The sequence below is a fragment of the Rhea americana genome, unplaced genomic scaffold (assembly GCF_003343005.1).
Source record: "Rhea americana isolate MKP2758 unplaced genomic scaffold, rheAme1 scaffold_23, whole genome shotgun sequence".
Taxonomy (NCBI): Eukaryota; Metazoa; Chordata; class Aves; order Rheiformes; family Rheidae; genus Rhea; species Rhea americana.
This window is the reverse complement of record NW_028186346.1, coordinates 6,239,600-6,261,978: the sequence shown is the minus strand read 5'-3', so window position 1 is coordinate 6,261,978 and position 22,379 is coordinate 6,239,600. Positions and strand designations below refer to the sequence as shown.

Sequence of the window (22,379 nt, the reverse complement as noted above, 5' to 3'; positions counted from 1 at the left end):
CTGCTGKTTTTTTGCAAAATAAAATAATAATTTATTCTGAAGTTAGTAAGTCTTATTCTACCAAAGGAAATCACTTGACTTACACTACACTGTCAACTAGTGTTCCAAGAAGTAACCACCTAACCACGTTCAACCCTTCAACCGTTCAACCACGTTCAACCCTTGCTGTATTATCGAGCATTACCAAGATGAATGGAAAGAAATGTATCAAATGAAGTATCAAAAATTAGAAGTCCTTATTTTTTCATTTGTTTCTGAGGTATAAGGGGGATAATTTATTATGCATTAATATTACTATGTTACAGAGTGTAAACATTACAGAATCCACAGATATTAAGAGCTTTTGGGGGAATTCTGACCTAGTTATAATGCCACTACACATTTTCTCTGCAAACTAAAACCTTAAAAACAGAAGAAAGGTCCTTTCCGGTCAGGTTTTGTAAGAAAGCAAGGTTTGCAACTGTGATTTCTGACTGTCTGTCAATCCCCACCCACTCCTCCTAATTATCCCACATACACTATTTTAACTTGCTGATTAATTTGACCCGAATTTGAACAAAGAGTAGGTAGGCTCAACTATCTGTAAGTTTATTAGGAACTGTAGCTATGTTCCCACAAGCCYTCTGAAAAGCAGTGGCTGTGCAGAGGAAGCAAGAGACCTAAATCCATGCTCCAGCTGAGGGAAAGGTAACGTGGCAGCAGCCATTTGGCCAGCCAGTGCGTGCACAGTGGCCATGCAACAAGCACGTACGCAGCTCCAGCTTCACCTTGACACTGCTATCTCTTGCTTAAGGAGGTGTCAGCCAAAGATTACAAGTTCAGTGGGAATGGGAACCAGGTGCCTAATTTTCTGCAGATCTGTATCGACTGTCTGATATCCCTCCCTCGCCAAATCAACTTCTGCACCCAGCATTTTCAGAGCTGCTATTTTTCACTTTGGAGGATGAAGTTACAGCATAGCAAAGGGATGTTCYTTACCTTAGCCCAATTTTGAAAAACACAACGGCACCCATACTGAGGCACATAAGACCCACACATCAGAAACACGCACAAAGTCTTGATTTCAGTCAATGAAACAAAATGCAAAAGCAATGCCAAGCCTTTCCTTTTTCCTCCTTCTGAAATGAATCCTGAACAAGATTCCCAAAATATTCTAAGTGATTCCATGACATGGCTTTCAGTAACAMTGGTATTGCTAAATCTCTCAAGTTCTTTTGACAGTTTTAATATATTCTTTACGCTTTAAAACTTGCAAGCACTTGACAGAGTAGAAATRAGAAGGGCATTTGTAGGTAGACATGTGGCTACACATGATCATCCACATCATGTGAGCTATAACAATTCCTACTGCACAGTCCTAACAATTTGCCTAAGTCTCATTCCTTCCCAAACTAAATCCATGCTGTGTGAACTATTCTCTTCTTGTACGATCTTAACAGAGCATCCAAGACCTACTTCCCACAGAAGCTGCAGAGGTTTGTAGCCAGTCTCAGGATTCTTGCAGTCCATGCTCAAAAGCCAAAAGCAGAAGTTAATGCTTCCAGGAACAACTGCCCACTTTCCCCAGTAACACTTTCTGTACTATCATAATTCCTCTGACAGTAGCTCTACTACTAAAAGCACAGAGGTTTTAAGTGCCTCTGAAGCTGAGTGAAAGGAGAAAAAAAAAAAAAAAAAAAAAACTTTGCAATGGTAGAACTCCCTTTAGATCAGCAGGGACCCTGATCTTAAGGTTTATGAAAAGGAGGAGTAAGAAAACCATTAAAAAAAGGCAGTTACTTGCAGAACAAGCACTTCTTGGACCATATTTATTTTCTTGTTGTTAATACTCTACACATTCCAATAGAAGTAACCTTTGTATKCTTTGCAGGTTCTCAACCTATGTTTGAAAGTCTGTATAAATCTTCAGTATCTAAAGTCTCAGAAGTGTCGCATATAGAAAGAAACACAGAAAAAAAGAAAACCTATTAAGAACTGCCATGATCTGTAATGGTGAAAGAAGCATTGTTAAACATTCATCATTGTGAGCTAAATCACAGTCTCATACAGTCAAAGCTTYCCACTTTTATTGCAATTTAATTGGACTTCGCAAGAACGGAGAAAGAAGGAAAGAAGAAGGAAGCTGTCTGAAAGCTGATGAGATTATATACAGACTGAAAAGTTCCAGGACAATTTGCAGACCTCAGTAATGGGACAGGAAAGTTGAAAGTTTGCTGCTGAAGCACAAGCAGACAAATCATGGAAGGAGGGAATGGGAAGGGAAATCAGCAGTGAGATGTAAAGTTAGTACACTGACCTGTAATCTAGTACTTACGGTTACCTTAGATACAAAAAAATGTTAATATGCAATAAGCCAAAAAGCAAAGGTAAAAATATAGAGGAATGCCTCTACATCAAAATCTCAATTTCTGACCAATTTCACGAACAATATAGATAACTAATTAACCTTGATTGTGTATGAAACACTCGTTTGCTAATCTATCTGGCAGTAGCCAAAGAGCAATAAAAATCATTAATATTGAACACTGACAGTTGTATTAGAATGTAAGTAAGCAAAAAAGCATGGCCAGCCTTGACAGAGACTAATTCTCTGTCAAGAGAATTCTAAATCAACTGCTTTCAACTTGGGGTCTGCAGATCCAGAGACAATGGGAGAGAGGATCTCTGAACTACTATAAAACGGCTCAGCAAAAAATATTGAAGAAAGYACACTATTAACCAGTTAATATTAACTACACAAGTGCATACACCTCTACAGCAAAACTTCAGATGTTTTGCAAATCAAAAGTGGTGAAAAACACTCCATCAAGGATGGGACTGAGCCACAAAGAACCATAGAATGGTAAGGTTGGAAGGGACCTCTGGAGATCATCTAGTCCAACCCTCAGCATAGCCCATAGGGGGATTGAACCCACGACCTTGGCATTARCAGCACCACGTTCTAAGCAACCGAGCTAAACCTGACCCAACATGACTAACATCTGTCACATATATGCTCTCTTATCCTTCCTCCAAAGAAGAGAAGTGACTCTCTTTCTCTGCATTGCAGCACTGATGTTAGAGGACAAAAGAGCAAAGTAGTGCCATGAACAATGAGCAGAGGATAGTGAGAGTTGCAATTTTCCTCCTATGCTGAGGAAAGGAGATAGTCCCAGACTTTTCACAGTCTGGGACTATCTCCTTTGAGTAAAGTGTCCAGCTGGGCMAATGGAGCAGAGCTGTCAAGCATGGTCTTCAGACCAAAGCTGAAGATGACTTTACAGATGCGATGGAGCCAGGCCATACCTGAGCATACAGTCTCTTTACTCTCAATTTTAAGCAGAGGCCACTGCACACAGTCTAAGATAAGTTAGCTGTGTATATCATATCAAAGACAACACAGGAAGTACAGTGTTCTTGTTTCCAGGCATTCTTACCTTGGGGAGTGGGAATGGACATTTATCTGAAGCATGGATTGTCTTGTTTCCCTTTTCTTTTAGAATATATAGCACAATAAGGTTATTTGGTGTTACAGTAAGGATATTATCAAATAAGCTATCTGAATAATTCTCGCCAAAAGTGGCAGAATAGCCACTCTATGGCCACATGATATCTAGTCATACCCACTACAGAGAAGCAATACATAAACACTCATGTAAAATCTCTGTACTGTAACAATAAGTCATGATTCCTTCTGAAATAATTCAGATTAGGGCTCAAAATGTTATCAGCCCTAGAAAATTAAAGCAAGTCAGTGTTTCCTATTCATCATCCATTGGTTACAGCTAAAAGGGTACAGAAGTTGCTTGCTCTTTGGCCAGAAATATCCTTTTACATCCTCCAATAGCATATTAGAGTCCTTCCTATACCATATGTGAGACTCATAATGCTTCACTGAAAAAACATTCAGTTGAAAATAAGCTATCTAGATGCCACTAGAATTTGAAGAGAAGAGCAAGGCTCAAGTAACAAAGATTTTATAGTCATGATCAGAAACAAATAAAAAAAATCATTAAAGATTCATGTAGAACACCTGAATGATGCTAACAGCATGTGTTCAAAGTTATGATTTCACTGGGAAAAATATCATGATTTTTTCTGATCTCCTTTAAAACAACAGAAATATGCATCTTTGCTGCCACATTATTAACAGAAATATTTGTGCTACTGTCCACATGTTTACCATATTTTATGCAGCTGAATAACTGCTTTCTGCTGGAATGTAGTTTACCCTGTCCTTCAACTAGCTAAACGGGATATGAAGGAGATCTGTAACAGAGAAGCATACCTTTCACTTCTCCTCGGTGTGTCAGCTAGCTTCCTGAAGTACAGGCTTGTGTCTTATCAAAAACCAGYAGCAGAACTGTTTCCACTGTCTAATGTCAAAAAATCAAGTGAACCTGTTTACCTAAGCTGATGCCCTCCTGACAAGCTGGGCAGCTGGGATCAGCTGGTTCTAAAAATATGTTCTGATGGACAGGTCAGTGGTGTGTACMCTAAGTAGCACCACGTTGCCTGCCACCACTAAAGTGCCATCAAAATTTGCCCCTGTCGAAAGTACACAGAATGCTCAAAGTTATCCATAATTTCTTTCTTCTAGGAAAAAAGAGCAGAGTAGTAATTTTACGAACTGATTATTGTATCCATAACAATACAATATAATACTAATAAGAAACCAGAGTTTCTTACTGCTTAATATTTCTTTCAAACATTTAACATCTTTATTCCACTTCCATGTCAGTAAGGGCTTAGTAAGACATATGTAAAGGTGAGCACACAAAATAAACTTCTACCATCTTCACTGAGGATGCCGATCTTTCTTTCTTGACTGAACATTTACATTTTTGCCTACGTGTACACATCTACACATAGGTACACACATATAGACTTTGTAGATCTGTATGCATACACAAGTTGCAGAGGAAATCATTGCAGAGAAAAGCCATTCTTCCCCCATCACCTACCTAAATTGAGGGCACTAAGTTGAAGTCGTAAGAAGGCAAGGAATAAAGGACAAATTAGATAAAGAAGGAAGTCCCTTCCGAGGAGGAAGAGAAGGATAAGGACAGCAGGCTAGAAGAACTGAGAGGAACTCAGCGACAGACTCTGGGCTGGGCTTTGTGGGAAAACAGGAATCAGAGCAAACCCTCTATGAAAGAACGTCTGGAGCACTGTAACCCTCTGCCCAACCTGGATAAACTTCAGGGCTGCCCACTGCTCTGGAAGACCCCAGTCATTAYTTCTGCTTCCTATGAATTCGAAGTAAAGAGTCTGGGAAGTGGACTTTATTGCTGCTTCTCTACCCTTCTCACTGAAGTTCTCTCTCTGGATTTAACCAGCAAGATATATGCATAATTTATATTAAATCAAAACCAGTGGATAGAGTCCTAAGGGCTTTTCCTTTGAGCTCACTTGAGAATTTTAGTGTTAATCACTTACTGRATTTCCCAAAATAATTAGGATGCAATAAATGCCGTGTGAGCTAGTCAGTAAAATTTGATATATACTGTAATCCATCGGCTGTTTTGTGTGTCAATCTATCTGTGTTTTAGTTGTTTTATAACCAATTTCTTAAAGCTAAAATTAAATCAAAACTATAGTCTCTTTCGCTTTTTTTTTCCTTTTGTACAAGGCCCAGCACAAGAGTTTTAGTCCTTAAAGAGGGCTCTGTGGCACTTCTAATGTATGAATAAGCAATGTTTTCATATGTCACTTTAAAAAAGCTATTTTCAATGTCACTAAATACACACTTAATTAGACTCTTCTCAGTATTACAGCACCCACCTACAGGTGTTTCATTACTAAAATCTTTTCAGTATTACCTTACCAAGCTGCATTAGTGTTTATATCTTATTTCTTTGGAGTAACTATTTTCTAATCACAGAAGGCTATCAGAGCAGATAGTAGCAACCTCCCTATGCAGGATGAAGCATCATTACAAATAAGAACCAAACTTTTTCTTTTCTTTATTGTTTGCAACTGTCTTCAGCAAATGGCTTCAGAGGAYTTGTAGAAGAAACTAAGCACAAGCAAATAAAATGAAAGAACCATTATCATATGCAACCTTAATCCATTTTAGTCCAAAATATATACAGCATGGAGATGTTAGGACTAAGTTCTGAACTGAACTTTTCATTCAAATGCTTTTCACTGTTAACATCATTACTGAGACCTGGTGGTAGCAATCAAGACTACTTAGTTTAGAGGATACCTAAATTCTATTTAGTTTTCAAATTTGTTCTTAGGACCACAAGGAACTTGGAAAAATCCATTGACAGTATTTTAATGCCATTTAACTTAATCATGYAACTCATGGAATTAAGGTGTTGCTTCAATCACACATGTTTATAAGCATCCATCAAATAAAACAAAACTTTAGTTTCTACATTATACATGACTGCTCCGGACAATAGCAGATGAAAATCTATTTTACTGAATAAGTTCTGTCAAATGGCCTAAGATCTGAATAGAATTTTAAATCCATTTCTCCACACCAAGCACATCTGGGAGAACTGCAGAGCTATCACATTTGACTAGAGAGGAAAGGACAGAATATGTTGCATCACTAAACAGAGATTTTTTTTATTAGATGGTTACTGACACACCTTTGGGATGTGAGGGTTCATGGCATGGTGAAGTAATAGGGAACAGAAAGTTGGGGTGCTGGGAAAGAGCACCTGAAATGGACCAAAACCTGAGAACTTGGCAATAAAATTACATGTCTGCATATTGTTATTCTTAATCCCTTGTGAATGAAACAGAGGCAGGATCAAATCAGTCGAAATGTGRAATGCAGATACTGTGCACCATTCATTGAAAGCTAACTTTAGAGATTTGCTTCAACTCAGCTTTTAAGCTCTGAATATTTGTGTAATACTAATACTCACAAATGCAAGCTTAAACATGCTGTCACTGTCATTTATCTATCTTCTGTTTACATTATATTCTTCTGCCAACATAATTCTTGGTAGTGGTTGTCCATACTTACCACTGTGCCAAGAAACTGAATGCTTGTATTTCCAGATGCATTCCGAGAAAGGCGCTGAAAGAAACAGATGTAAAAGCTAATTAGAGGCTTCTCAGTAATCTGAAACAATTCCAGTTTTTGTGTGTCCCATCACCTCAAAATAATCAAAACTAATCTAGTACACAAAACGACATGTAAAACAAATATAACTATTTCCTTCAAGAGTCCAAAAATTTAATYCATACTTCAGCTTGGATTTTGTTTTAATTTCAGTCAATTCTATGAAGTTTACTTTGAAGAGTAGTGAAAACAAATACGACCATGTACAACACAGAACAATCTAGCRCTTGCAGAAAGACTGGTGTTAGGAACAATGTGGCTTTTGCCATCTCTAAATGTCTGTGATTCTATATTCTTATTACTCACATTTAGCATTATCTTCATTCTGTTGTAATGAGAGAGACATTTTAACCTCTTTTTAAAATGCAAACCTCCAATGATGCCACTATGAAAAGAGAAAATAATGACCTTATAAAATGTCTAGTTACCTCCTGCGTAGGTTGAAGTTTCTAAACGTTCTTCAGATATTATATGGTCAGTGAGCCACAAAACAATGTAAAAGAAAGTATGTTATTGACACATCACAATATTATCTATGATCTAAATATGGGAAACGCACAAAGTGTTSTTCTTCTCTGTGAATCTTCTCCTCCTTTAACATGAAAAGCTTTTTCTCCTTTTTTCTTACTGCTGTTAAATTACTGCACATAGAGACCCCAAATCAGGGCACTAGGCACGGAACATAGTTCTAACCCTTACAGAGTGCCACAGGTACACACAGACAAAGAAGCACAGATTTGAGAAGGTGGGTATAAAACGCAAACAAACAGCATCCAGGCAGAATCAAACATACCTACGTCATTCTCAAATGATGTGTGTCTAACTCACTCTTTAAATCTCTCAGTTGCAGAGACTTCACAGCCTCCCTGAGTAATTTATCTCAGTATTCAGCATCCATACCATTAGAAAGTTTTGTCCTAATATCTGACAAAAATATCCCTTACTGCACCTGAAGTCCATTAGTTCTCCTCTTATTCATCACAGACACGGAACACAGATAATCCCCTTTATTTTTACAGCTGCCCTTCAGGTAGGTGAAGGCTATCGCCACGACTCCCTTTAGCGCTGTCTTCTCTAGACTAAGTGAGAAAAGGCTATACGACAATAGGTAGAAACCCCCATAAACAATTTTAGTGGCAGTAAATTAAATCCAGGTCCCTTTTAATAATGGTGCATGTTCTTCAGCTACGTTTTATGAAGTAATAATTACTATAGCCCAAACACGCTTATTTTTTGACTTAGCAGATCACACACTGACACCACAATCTGTACAATCATGTGAAAACAAAGGACGATGTGCCAAAGCCTGACATATTTCAACAATAATGATTAGTGGAATGGAAAATATGGGAAATAAAATTTCATACAAAACCTGACGTTTACTTTTATAAAGGAAACAGGAATATACACTTTTCCCACAGTCTAGGATAAACACAATCAGGTTTTGGAAACCACAAAGAAGAACAAAGTACCGGCTGCCTACAATGAACGAATCGTATGCCAAAACAAACAAGTCCCAACCACTTGATAAGCTGTCAGAAAACGGCGAGTCGAAAAAAATTAAAGGATTTAATTTCTTTTTTTCCTGGAATGCCCTCCACCCTCGTTAGAGTTCTGTCACTTATTGTGCTACCCTTTTGTCCATTTTCAAGGGTCATTAGAGACCTTTTCATGTCCTAATAAAAATTCCATTTTTTTGGCTAATCTCCTCATTGCACAGAAAAACACAACTTAAAAACCAAAACCAAGCAAGAAAAACAAAAATAAAGCCCTTTTGTCATTTTCTTTAAAGGTTTTCGGAGWAAAGCCAGGTATCTTGACAGCGTGACTTATTTTTCACAACTAAGAAGAAGATCATGAAAGTATCTCCTCTAACAGATTGCCTTTACTCACAAGTAAACCAGCATTGAAGTAACTTTCAAAAATAAATGTAGCAACCTGTAGTCTATACACATAAGTTAAGTGTATACATATTTTGAGAAAGCACTTTCTAAAACCATAGTCACAAAACAAGACAAGGATATAAACACCCTCTCCCCCAGGCTCACACTGCTGAAGAGCATGAGTATCACAGCACAGCGTGTCCTCACTGCTACCATTCACCCTGTGTCCAAAATACAAAGCACTGAATTCAGCTGTCAAGTGTACCAAGAGTCAGTGTAAGCACTCAAATACATCCCTGGAATTAACAGCCAGTAAGGAAAAAAATAATGGGGACAGGGAGGAAAAGTGTTAACAAACACAGAAGGGAAAAAGACATTTTCCTTCTGGGTGCATTTCAAAAAAACAAAAACAAGAAAGAAGGTAGAGAATTCTCCAAGTCACAAAACATATGTTACACTAAGACCAAAAAGAGAACTGCCAGGCTTTTGAGAACCATATTACAAAAGAAGCCAGCACATTATCATAATTAATGTTTCAAATTACAGTTGTAAATAAATTTCAGCTGTTAAATGTGATTAGATTTTTTTGAAGCTTATTGAAAGGAGTCATTTCTGTTTCACTGGTGGGCTTGTGTTTCTGAGATTTGTAAATGTAATTGATGTTTTCAAGAAAATGAAAGGACACGGTTAACAATTATTCTTTTATTTTCCACCTCTTTAGAAAAAGGACCAGTCTCCAGGCTCCTGGTCTCCAGTTATTCTTCCTRACTTAGATATTTACATATTCTATACCTCATAATAGATGGTTTCATATTACATGTGATAGCAGGAAAATAATCAAATAGAGGTGACAAAAGAGAATAGCTAATTATATGCATTGTCATTGTTTTCCTAATAATTTGCAAAACGTTTACCAGAGGTTTATGCTGAAAAGCAAGGCAAGACTACCATTTTAACAAAGACAAAACAAGACTGTATGATTACCTGTGAATATAGCAGAACCACATTGTTGGCATCAATTATACGTTCTTAGACATAACTGATGTTGTTCTGGTTCATTCAACTGATAAAGCTTCAGACAAACTTAATGGAATATTAGTTAAAAATACAATACCTTTTCCTTATACTATGAGAAACCAACAAGCTAAATCAAACTTGAAAAAAAATTTTAAATCCATTTGCAGTCTCAAAATTGTCAAATGTGTGAAAGTTGCATAAACATTATACGTATTTTAATGTACACAAGTTAGAGTATATTATACTGCATATGCTATATATATACAAACATAAAATGCTTATGAATGCATATAAAGATAGACAAGTATATACAATCCTGCCAAATGTGTTTGGTTTTCCTACTCTATCTTAAGTACATGCTATACTGCAATCATTTCACAAATAATCAATTTAATCTGTAAATCCCAGTAAATTACCAGAGGTTAGTGCGATGTGACTTTAAATTCTTCCGCTTTGCCATAGAAAATTATTTCCACTTAGTTGGGTATCAATGATCTATTCATTGTAAGATGCAGTAGGGTTACAATCAGCTTTGTGTTAAGCCTGCAGCGGATGAGTACTTTTAGATAAAAATGATAACAACCTTTGTGAAGTTGGATAAAGCAGCTCACCCAAATRTAAAATATACATTACTGAAAGAGACACAGATGTTATTAGACAGTAACAWGATCTCAGAGTATTTTCCACAAATCTTCTGATATCTTAGGATCTCCAAGCTACTGYAAGGAAGGAAGGAGACCAAAACAAAGAAGCTGAAACACACCAAAAGCAGTTTGTCCCTTTGCTTTCAAATGAAAAAGTAATGCATCAAATCAMGTACTTGCTAACAGAGCAAATAACATATTAAAGTTTCCCAAACGTATTTGTCTTGACCTATTATATACTACCTTTATTTGTCTAAACTAAAGCTGGAGACCATTTGTTAYTGAAAATGTAGACTGCCACTTGGTCAGCTCCAGTTTTTGCAAGCTTTGGCATGACTGCATTAATACTAGGGCAAAATGTATCAGACTATAAAGAACCCTAAAAAAGTTTTTTAAAAAAAAGAAAAAAAAAGATTTCTGGGTGATGACCACTGATTAGTATCTCCTGTGAATCCAGAAGACTATAGTTAAAATTTTAAGTGAAATACTGTTTGGTTTCCCAATATGGTTTTATTTTGCAGAGTGCAGAAGTTCTTGTAGCCTCCTCTGCTTCATCTAGATCGCTGCTACTTCTGAAAATGTTATGCCATGAATTTAAGCGGAGAGTGCTATCCCCTTACTGGCCAAAACCTGTAAACTCCTGAAAATTCAACCAAGCAAAGTACAGGCCAGAATCATCCCTGAACAGGTTAAATAATATATATACACACACACACACACACATATATATATATATAGCCATAGCAGGGAAATTGGGGGAAAAAAACAGTACTTTAACTTATAAAGCTAAATGGCAGATACAGCTGCTAGTAACTCATCTATGAGATTTTGTGTAAATTAGTGTGTTTGGACATCTGAAAACCTCTCTCATTCAACTATGTCATTCCCATCTTCTGGACCTCATGGTCAGATCAGAGAGGAGGAGAAAGCTGCAGGAGTAGCTGTAAAACCATGAAGTCTTCCACTTGTCAAAATGTGAAGACTGGTTTGGATGTGACTACTTCTCCGTCTTCTAGAGTTCTCAGGGAAAACAGAACTTCATTTCACAGTGCAAAATCCAACTCCATCCAAATACAGGGAAGAGTTTCACAACGCTTCATGTGCACAAAGTGTCACCCAGTCATCATGCAGCAGCAGTCACCTACTTCTACAGCCTCCTTATGTGGGTCCTCATCTCATATAAGAGGTCCAATGTAGACTCTAGACTGCATTTGCGTAGACAGCTAGCACCAAGACTGCCTCTTTGCATTGTTTGGATTTGGGGAGCCTTGCAAACTTTTCCACTTAGATAATCACTCTACTTCTGTCACAATCTAGTGCTGTCCACTGGTGGTGCCATCATTTCTTCTCCTTAGTGCATTAAACTATAGATGGAAATTTAGCTTGATACTGTGCACCGCTCTTCTCCTAGCTGTTATCAGTTTAAGACCATATTTTAAAAGTAAATGAAGCTTCAGTTAGCTGTTCTTCCTCATGGCAGAACCACATTTTCTGGTTTCCTACAAGGGCAGCAGACACTCAGTGGGGAATGAGATGATCAAGTCCTGTGGTGTATGAAGCATTTTGACATGTAAAACATTTCTTCTGGCTTAAATGGTACAAAGGGGAAGTATTCTTTTCCTTTAAATGAACCCTGGTAAGGTGCTATGATACTGGCCTCTCCCTGGCACCTGTTGCAAGCTATCTGAATCCTTCCAGGGACTAAATGGGACCTATTCCCAAACTCAGTACAAATACGGACCTTAAATACAGCATGACAGCTTACAGGACATCAGGTCACACAGAGAAATTACACTTGCTMATTTGTAAGTGGCTGAGACCATACCATTACTTTTAAAAGAAGGACTTCTCTCTTAATGCCTAGATTAAATTACACTAGGTGCTTAGCAGCTTCTGTACTCCCATGAACAGAAAAAAAGGAAACAGAGATCCTGCCCAATACTTCTTTATGTGAGATCCAATGTCAATGTCACYTGTTACTTCTCTTTGTCACCCTTTCGCCATGCAGACATTTAATATTAATAATACTATTGTACTGCTTGTATACAAAGCATCTTCAACCTAAGAACGTCCATGTGTTCCTTTAACCCTCTGAGGTAGGTAGGTGTTATAAAGCAGTGGAAGATGAAGAAAAAAAAATAGAGATGACTACTTGGTGTTGGTAAAGAACAAATACTAAGACATTTACTCTAGCCCAACATTTCCCTTTTTTAAAATTATTTACAATAACAGTGGAGAGTCTAGTTCTCCTTGTGGCCCTTTAAATTTTTGCTGCTATTATGTTGAGTCACAAAAAATATAATAGAGTAAAACATTTGGACACTTTACCCTCAGTTAGATGTGCTATGTTATGTTCTGTTGCAGATTCTATGCCATCATGTGAGCGTAGAGCTGATAACGTTTATCACTGCTCTAAGAGTTCTTTGCAGAATCTATGGTCCCTTTTCCCTCTTCAATGTCCCTCTTTTCTCTATCCTTTTGCCCTCTAAATGTATTATCATGTTCAAGAGAACCACTCCCTGTCTTTGAAGGTTTAGATATTACAAAATTACGGTATCTGTCAATAACTGAATACAGTGCTTTTGTCTTTGGATACACACAGAATCGTTATAGCTATTCATCCTGAATATTGCCAGTCATTAAAATTTACAGCTCCTTCGGAAAAAATAAATGTTATAAGATATTGTGATAGCTAACATTATTTGATCAGCCCCTTGAGCAGCACAGGATATTGCTAATCCCATTAAGTTAAAGAGAGTGAGAAGTATGTTGTTTGTAGATACAGCTTTATTATGGCAGATCTCTCTCTGAAAAGTGGACAATTAATTCCAGRGGGATTGGGTGGGCATAGCAGTTGATCACTCATTTCCTTCCAGGATGAGAAAAATTCCTTTTCATGAAATAGTGGCTAGGGCTGGTGGTATGTGATTTCTGCTTCAGCTGTTCAATTAAAAAAAAACAGTAATAATCTATAATACTATCTCTTTTATTTCTCTGCATTTTCCCTTTCTTTTCACAAATTCTCTATTCAACCAYGGACAAGGGTTTTGAGTCACCCTGGAGTTAAAGTTTTCACACTAACTAACTCATAAGATTTGGGAATTTGCTATTTAAAGTAACATTATACAAATAGTCTTTTGTGACAGTAAAGGGTATCTGATATTTTTAAAGGCTCTGTGCCTCAGGAGCTGGGCTACTGCTGTCCTACRGGCTATATATACATTTAGGGATGATTTAAAAAAAACAGTAATCTTAACAATTTTGGCAAACACTATGACAAGTGTCAATGAAGAAGCAATAACAGCAATTTTTGTTCGAATACACATTATTGGCAATTACAGCAAGAACCACCAAAAAAGACCAGGATATGTTTAATACTAAACGTTTATATATTTTCCCCTTTTCTACAACTCCTAGAAATACAGATCTTGGTCCTTCTTTAGACCATCTATGGTCCTTTGTTGGTCCAAACAACAAGACCTAGTGGTACAATTACTGATTTTCTTGCACAAAAGACTTTCAAAAACTCAGCTAGATGAATTATTTAMTTATCTAAAAAAGAAATATTCAGATCTTTCCAAGTGCACCTATGAGATATGCACTGAATCATGCATAGACAATCTAAGGCACGCTGATAAAGCTGCAGAGTTTCTCCTATTTATGACTTTTCTCTGCTTCTGTGTTTGGGTCCTTTGGGAAGGACCACCTCCACCTGCCAGAACAGCTACGTTTTTTTGCCCAGGGTGACACCAGGACATCCGTGCTCTAGAATATCATGTAGTTTTAAAGTTTCCTGGCCAAAACTCCTTCCTAAGAGGGTTTTTCTCCCTGCCTCCATGGCTTCCCTCCCCAACTATTACCACCCAGAAGTGATATCTTGGGATTTTAATAGATAATTCAACAGGAACATCAGCTGCACGCTTGGTTTTGAGTAAAAAAGTTAAATGTAACATTAGGAATTAATGAGAACAAACAATAAATCAGTGAATATCATTACATTATGGAAAAAGTCTACGCTTTGTCCATGCTTTTAATATTGGGCACAGTTCTGGTCTCCACAGCTCAAGAAGACGTAACAGARATGGAAAGCTTTCAGAGAGCAACATGAACACCAAAGACAGGCTTCTCCACAAGGAATAACTCTACAGTACCGAAAAGAGGCAACTGAGTGAGAGTATGAGCAGCATGGACAGAGTGGATGGGGATTAATTGTTCATAGTATTTTCCARTGCAGGAACCAGGAGGAATTCAAATGAAGCAAAAAGACATTGCCATAGAAATTAATAGGCAATGATAAGGCTTSATAAACAAATCGTCAAAATCTATCATTCTCTTTGTGTAATTGCAGAGAAAGAAATAGTTGCAATAATGGCACCCCAACAGACAGATATTAATAATTAAAAAAAWTTTTTTTAAAGCCTGTCATACAGCAGCATGTACCGCAGTAAAACYCACTGTCCACCAAGGACTTCTGTATGTCTTTTATCTGGGATTGATGAGACCTGGATTGTACTTGCCTCAAATGCTAAGAGAGTGCCAAGGGAGGCAATAAAAACCAATTTCTCTGTATTAAATCCACTGATCATTTTTGGATTTTCATGGCYAAGCTCTATTTTCTCAGATGACTGGGGCTAGATAAGCAAGCAGGAAAGCACAGGCAGCCTGTGAGGCTCTATCTATGCTGCAAAATAAAGGAGGCCATGGACTAATGTCTGGCCCTGAAGCCAAATGGCAATGACTGTCTCAGTCCCCACTGCTTACGTCTACAAAACACAGCATAAACCTATATCAGATTTGTCTAAGATAACCATAAKTGAAATAGGCCAAAAGAAAGCTGGAGAGTGAGCTAGCAATTAATCAATATAAGCAATCAGGAACCCAGTGCTGGCTCACGCTCTGGCTCTTCTTTATTTAACAGTATAGACATACTCTGTAACTTTCTAAGAATCAGACCATTCGCTACGCTTGTAAAATATTCTGTATTTCCCTCTTCTAGAGGCAACCTAGCAAAAATAATTCTGAAATCATGGATAAATGACAACAGTAGAGGTGCTTGCACTCAAGCTTAAAAGAATGGACTATTGAGCAATCTTTGTGTACATGACTTTGGAAAAGATTTACAGAGCAATTTCCATGATTTAAGAAATGAGTGTGCTGAAATAATGGTACCTTGGCCCAAAAATCTGTGCAATATATCATTATTACAGATTATGTGTAAAAAGAAAGAAAGAAAAAAAAAGAAAGAAAAAAAAAAGTAGTTTTTTTTTTTTAATTTGACATATGCTTGAAAAGTCTCCATGGGGTTGAAGAAAACAAATACTTGGGCAGAGACTTTGTTCTCCTGGCAGACTTTTCCCAAGAGCAAAGGTTTCATAATCTATAGCATTTTCATTTTTTCTGTTATTATAAACYAAAATAATAATTAAAAGAATTGGAGAAGTACAAACATTTGCCATATTCCAAGCTGCAGAATATGCTCCTCCTGCTGCAGCTGTTGATGYAACAATTAAAAATAGTAATTCGCTCCATCACTGAATTTCCCACATTACTGTAAATGGTGGGGGGAACTTTATCAGCAGATTTCTCTGTTCCAGTCACTTGAAGCTTGGGATCCATGATTTCAGCTTAACAGGATCGTGCTCCTATTTAATAACTCCATTACTCTCGTATTTACATCTTGCTGTGGCCAGTTAAGGCCTTTTTACCATAGAGTTAGGGATATCCAACAGCATCACAGAACAGCTTAGGTTGGAAGGGACCTCTGGAGATCAGGTAGTTAAATCCTCTGCTTAAAGCAAGGCTAATGTTAAAGTTATATCAGGCCTCTGAAGGCCTTGTCCAATTCAGTCCTGTACCATAATGCCTATGCCCCTACGGAGTTTCAGTTCAGCAGAGACCAAACTTCTGAAGGCCAGGAAATGTAAGGAGAAGTTACCACCACTACCATCGTAGAGCTGGTTTATTGAAGCCACTGAAAACCACTGAGCTTTCTGTGCTCCAGGCAGAGTCTTGTACTCCCTTTGAAGGTGGAGGGCTTCAGTTCAGCAAGCTGGCAGAGCCATTAAAACATTGTGACCATAGGAGACCTCAGTGGAGCAGCAAGGGGAGAGGKGTGTACGACACAAGAAAGAGAGGCAAGCATAATGGAGAGGTGGTAACTATTCTGGCACAGAATCTTTCTGCTACAGGGAAYTGTCTGCAGGTAGGCAACATATAAGGATGGGCTGAATGTTTGATGACGACATCAAYGAAAGTAGAGCCAAACATCTTCTCCGAAGGGACTGTAAAACAGCACTGAAGAGTTCTAAAATTTGTCAGGGTGGAGTTGCTATAGAGCAGGCTTAGAATTTGGAAGAAYGGTAGGTAGGGGTGGTTTTTGAAAACTAGCCCACATTTTGCAAGCAAAAAGGGTGGAGGATCTCCTACATGCATGTTATTCATGGGCAGCCTGCTCCTTCCGCAAATACCTGAATCCTCCTGGGCAGTGTCCCAGAACAAGGCACTGATTGCTGCCTTGTATCATCCACGTTGCACCATGGTGTCAGACAGAGGACAGAGTTGCGGTTGGGTTAAAGTCCATCCCCTGGACTTCTTGGATTCATTGATTTATCTTGAGGTCCCGTCAGATTCTGGTTCACACGAGGGAATAGAAGGAAATATTCAGCTCTAAGGAAGAGGCAGGTTATTCTCATATGCAGCTGGAACTTCCTGTATTTCAGTTTGTACCCRTAGCCTCTTGTCCTGTCAAACCATTGAGAAGAGTCTGGCCCCATCCTCTTGACACTCACCCTTCAGATACACACTTTGATAAGATCCCATCTCAGTCTTCTCTTCTCCAGGCTGAACAGGCCCAGCTCTCTCAGCCTTTCCTAATGAGATAGATGCTCCAGTCCCTTCAACATCTTAGTGGCCCTTCACTGGACTTGCTCCAGTAGCTCCATGTCTCTCTTGTACTGGGAAATCTAGAACTGGACACAGTACTCCAGGTGAGGCCACTCATCCTAGTTTTTTATCATCTGCACACTAGCTGAGGAGGCACTCTGTCCCTTCATCCAGGTCACTGGATGTCCAAGTTGAACAAGACTGAGCCCAGTATTGACCCCGGGAGACACTGCATTTCTACAAGCTTCCAGCTAGACCTTGTGTCATTCTCTTCTCTTCTTTGACACTCTCCCCCACTCATAGGTACAGAGAGAGAGTACATCGCTTCTTTGCTTTTTTATTTAATTCTAAATATTGCCTGAAAGTTTATGTATTCATATTCAGACTGTGTTTTGTATGTAAATATATTTTAGATATTTATTTTAAATAACAAGCTATCTCTTCAAATCCAAAGCCTCTTGGAAAAATCTTGTAACAACATGCCTTTTGTTACTTCTCTAATTTTCAGCAAAAGTGGATTTTGAATTCACAGCAACTCAAGTTCCAGAGCCACTGAAATCTTTGGAAATAGGTATGGAAAACAATTTTGGAAAAGTATTCCTGTACACACAAATTGGCTTGGTAGATACGCACTTCAAATACAAAATCCCACACTTCATGCTGCATTAAATTCAGACTCCCAAATGGGAAGTAGGTTTTAGTCAACAGTGGGGAAAATGCTGAGAAACTGGGACCAAGTGAGGAATTACAAAATAAATAAATAAATAAAAGAGTGATGGAATTTGTGTCCTTCAAGAAATGCTATGGAGTCTGCTCCCCACCCCCAAAAAGCAACGTCAGGAATCTCTTGCTCAAATGAGCCTAAATTTTCTCCGTTTCATAACCTACTAGAAGGTCCAAAGGATTTTATAGCAATCCAAGTCAGCACAAAGACTGTAGAGCCCATATGCTGCAGCAAAACGGACCTGCGCTCTCCCCCAGGGTGCTGGTCCCCCTATTGTCTGGGGACCTGGCCAGGCACTCGCAGCGCCCATCTGCTGCACAGATGGGTTCTCCTGCAAAGGGAACAAAGCCTGAGGCATGGGGCTGCTGCATGGCCTAGTTGTGCCCTGATATGCCCTAGACAGGCTGTGACCAGGGCATCCACCTCTCCCCAGCAGCTCAGATGTATTCCTAGGTTACTCTGTCTAGGGWTAGCCTTAGAAAACCTGCTTTTTAAACTCAGAGGTCTTCTTAACCTTAAGCGCGGCTGAGCTGGTGCTCTGCTTTTGCTCTAATCCACACTGAGCCTTTAGCAGAGGAGTAGAAATAGACAAGCATGCCTAACTAGTTATTTTTATGTGTGTGACAGATATGCAACAATTTGAATGTCTAGACTATAATTTACATAAATACATTTTAAACGAAAACATTTTAAAATTATTTATTTCCTGCTTCTGTGCTTAAGTGCTTTGCTGGATTGGGGCCAAACTGCAGGATCGAGCCGAAGGTGCAYATATCAAACCTTCAAAGAAACACACTATTCACGAAGAATGTACTTGGTTGAGCAAATTTAGAAGAATGAAATCAACTATGAAGAGAAATTAGACTGGCTGAAAATTAATAAAGCACAGCTGGAATTATTCGATTCATCCATATTTGTTGCTTAAATGGCTCTAGGGCTAAGTCTTGCTGAAAGAAGATACTTCAAGACTCAGGGGTCAATTGCTTTTGGAGACAAATTGACCTACAGGAATACACTTGTCTAATTTGGTTCTTGCAGTGGGGCAAGTCTAGAGAAATATATAACCAAAAAACCAATTTAGATTCCAGTGAGTGGATATCAGAGGTTAAGCTTAAGGTTACCATAATTTTACATACYTACACTAAAAGATTAATAACTTTTCAAGATACTGAGTTTCTTTGCTAAAAACAAAGACTTAAAGATAGTATCTCAGAAAGCAACAATATATGTGCTTGTTTCACATTCTTTTGCATAAATACCATTCAACCAGTTCACCGCTTGTTGCTGTGGTTAGTCCTGTAGTATTTCATACAATCTGGTCATATTCCAGCAGTGCAAGCAACATTATTGCTGGCTCAGCTTCCAGCAAAAAGCATTTCCARATCTGATGATCATTAGTTTTGAAACAAAATTTATGTGCTAGTTCAATTATTACACTTTTGGTTACTGGTGTTATTGTTATTAGTTATACTCAGAGTGCTTCATAATGCTATGTAATTATTATATATACATCCTAATATTTTGCAGTGGGACTTTCCAAATACAGTTATTCATATAAACATAAAATTTTCTCCTAAAGAGATTTTGTATGTTCATACATTAGTATTCTTTCTTATTCAATATTAGGGATTATGTACTTTATGCCACCAAAATGGATCAGTATTAAAATGGAAGTTTAGTTTTATATTTTGTAGAATATATGTATGTATCTATATATGTAGAATTATTTTAGATATACAACCTGAAGATGCCATTAACCTTCCAAGAAATCTACAGAAATTAAGTCCAGAATCTGGGTATGTAGTGAAAATTTCACTCTCAATCAATTATCATACTTGAAAGATACAATATTTATTTTCATAAAATTGTAGGTGTTTAAATTCAGTCATAGGAAAAGCAACATTTTTATTTGGGAAATTTACCAGGGGTGAAAATGCAAAAAAAAAAAATAAAAATAAATAAAAAAGCACATAGTTCACTGTGAATTAATAATAACAGAAATCACTGTTATTTATCAGATCACTGATAAACGTATAAAACAGACAGATAATACTGTGTGTAGCAAAATACTTTAAATCATTCCAAAGTTTTGAAATTTTGTTTTTCTTTCATTGATTTCCATGATCAAGATACATATTAACAAAAGGTTTCTCAACCAATATATAAATCTGTACTAGCATTACCTTCAGAAAACTTAAAAACAGTTAAAGAGATCATTTTGTTTCCAGTTGTTTTCAAGCACACCAGTGGTCAGAAGGAAAGACTCTACACCTACATTAATCTTTTTAGCCATCTTTTGACAGAGCCATACAGGTTTTGGATGTTTTCTACTTTCTTCTTTTCAAATCATGGAGCTAATAATATTTTATAAAAGCAACACATGGGAAATATGTTGTCCTGTGGCTTTCCATCTGCAAAGGCCCAAAAGTAGAAAAAAATCTATGCTGATGATTCAAATATTAGGAAGAGAATAGTTTTACTGCAAAACCTATCCTTTCTGCTAACAGTTCTTACTTAATTTCTTAAGAATATTTCTCAGGAAACCATAGCTCTTCACAGCCATTAAGTGAAGAAATACCAGGAACCGGGGTAAATTTCTGTCTAAAATACKTGACTTCTCTTCAAATGAAAGACATTTGAAAGGTACAAAGCTGTCCTAGCAACTCTAGGGGAGTTAATCTCACTAACGTGCCCAATGCATTCAAAGTAGAAGGGCAAAATTATGGTAGCTGCACAGTGTAACATCATTTTTAAGACACAGTAAGTTTAGGCCCCATGTATCAACATTAGTYGTGTATCTAAAAGCACGTAGCCGTCGCAGCTCTACAAAATGAAGTGTTGAAGAGTTACCTGTATAGTCCTCTGAGTGCCATCAATGGTGACAGACAATAAGGGTGAAGCCAGGTTCCACTCGCTGGTCACGTTTAGTTTCATCCCATCAACTTCCACCTGTTGTGACACCAAACAAGGCTGTTACTATGAAGACAGACAGAAAACTGATCTCAAGTTCATTGCTGCATACAAAGCAGCAACCATTTTAAAACAGATGGCTCCCAAACAACCTGTCATGTTTACTGCTTCTGCCATAAAAGACAGGGTCCAACAACAGAGTCTTCTAGCTATCTCTAGGGAGAGGTGAAGGACCTGTGAACAGCTGCCTCCGAGTAGCAAGGTTTCAAGTRATTTCTAGCAAGTAACAAACAGCCATCCAACTTTTAAACCTATCTGGACATGCTACATTTACTGCAATTAGACAAGTAATGCATATAAATTCCAGTGACACCTTGCAACCCACACAACAGGCCTTGCATATAATATTCTCTCCAAGGACCAAGGAAGAACTTTTCCTATGCTTCTAATGAAGGGTTTTGCATTGTTATCTTAATTAATATGAAGCAGTAATTAATTCTTTGGCGTGTTATYTCAAAGTCCAGCAAAACTTTGCAAATTCTGTCATGTTTTCTCTCAATCTAAACCTGATCAGAGGAATGCAATTTCTGACTTGAATATTAGTATGGCTATCCAGAAAGAAATTTAAAAATAAAAATCATGTAATCTTTATACAAAAACATTTCTATACAAAGAACAAAATTTTTGAGTTCTGAAAAACTACAGGCACACTTGTGTATTACAAAGAGGGTGTAATGACGCTTCTGTTATCCTTCCGTTGTATGATATCGTCTGTTACAAAGTACATACAGACACATTCAATATCGTAAGAGCCTCAGAGGAAGTCAGATTAAGAACAAAAATATTACTATGTGTAGAATAACATAGTTACGAATTACTGTGTGTGGAGTGTTTTTAACATTAACCATGATACTTAAGTTAGGTAAATATTATTTCAATCATACATTTTACTACAAACAGAAAAATATACTGCTTGGCTTATTTTCCAAAATCTCCAAAATATTTTCAATCATCAAATTACAGACAATATTGATAGTGCCACAAATTTTACATATATCTTCTCAGCAAACTAGAAGGAAATCACTGTATTTAGAACAAGGACTGAGYCCACTTTTGGCAAAATAAAATGTATAAGCATGCTCTTTTAGATTACAAAGACTAACAGTTGTTTCATCTGACAATAAGGACTTTCAGCAGTAATCTCAGTATGACTTAAAAGAAATCCATAATAGACAAGGGCAGAGGAGCAAAAT

General features: G+C 37.6%; 1 protein-coding gene across 1 annotated transcript in view; it reads right to left on the bottom strand.

The window, feature by feature from the left end:
- Positions 1 to 22,379, bottom strand: part of PCCA (propionyl-CoA carboxylase subunit alpha) — a 287,460-nt gene that overhangs the window by 53,861 nt on the left and 211,220 nt on the right. Inside the window, exons 19-20 of the mRNA XM_085305994.1 lie at positions 21,067 to 21,165; positions 6,968 to 7,021 (exon numbers count right to left, since the gene is read on the bottom strand). Coding sequence (XP_085162120.1) covers positions 6,968 to 7,021; positions 21,067 to 21,165 — 153 coding nt within the window. The remainder of the gene's footprint in view (positions 1 to 6,967; positions 7,022 to 21,066; positions 21,166 to 22,379) is intronic.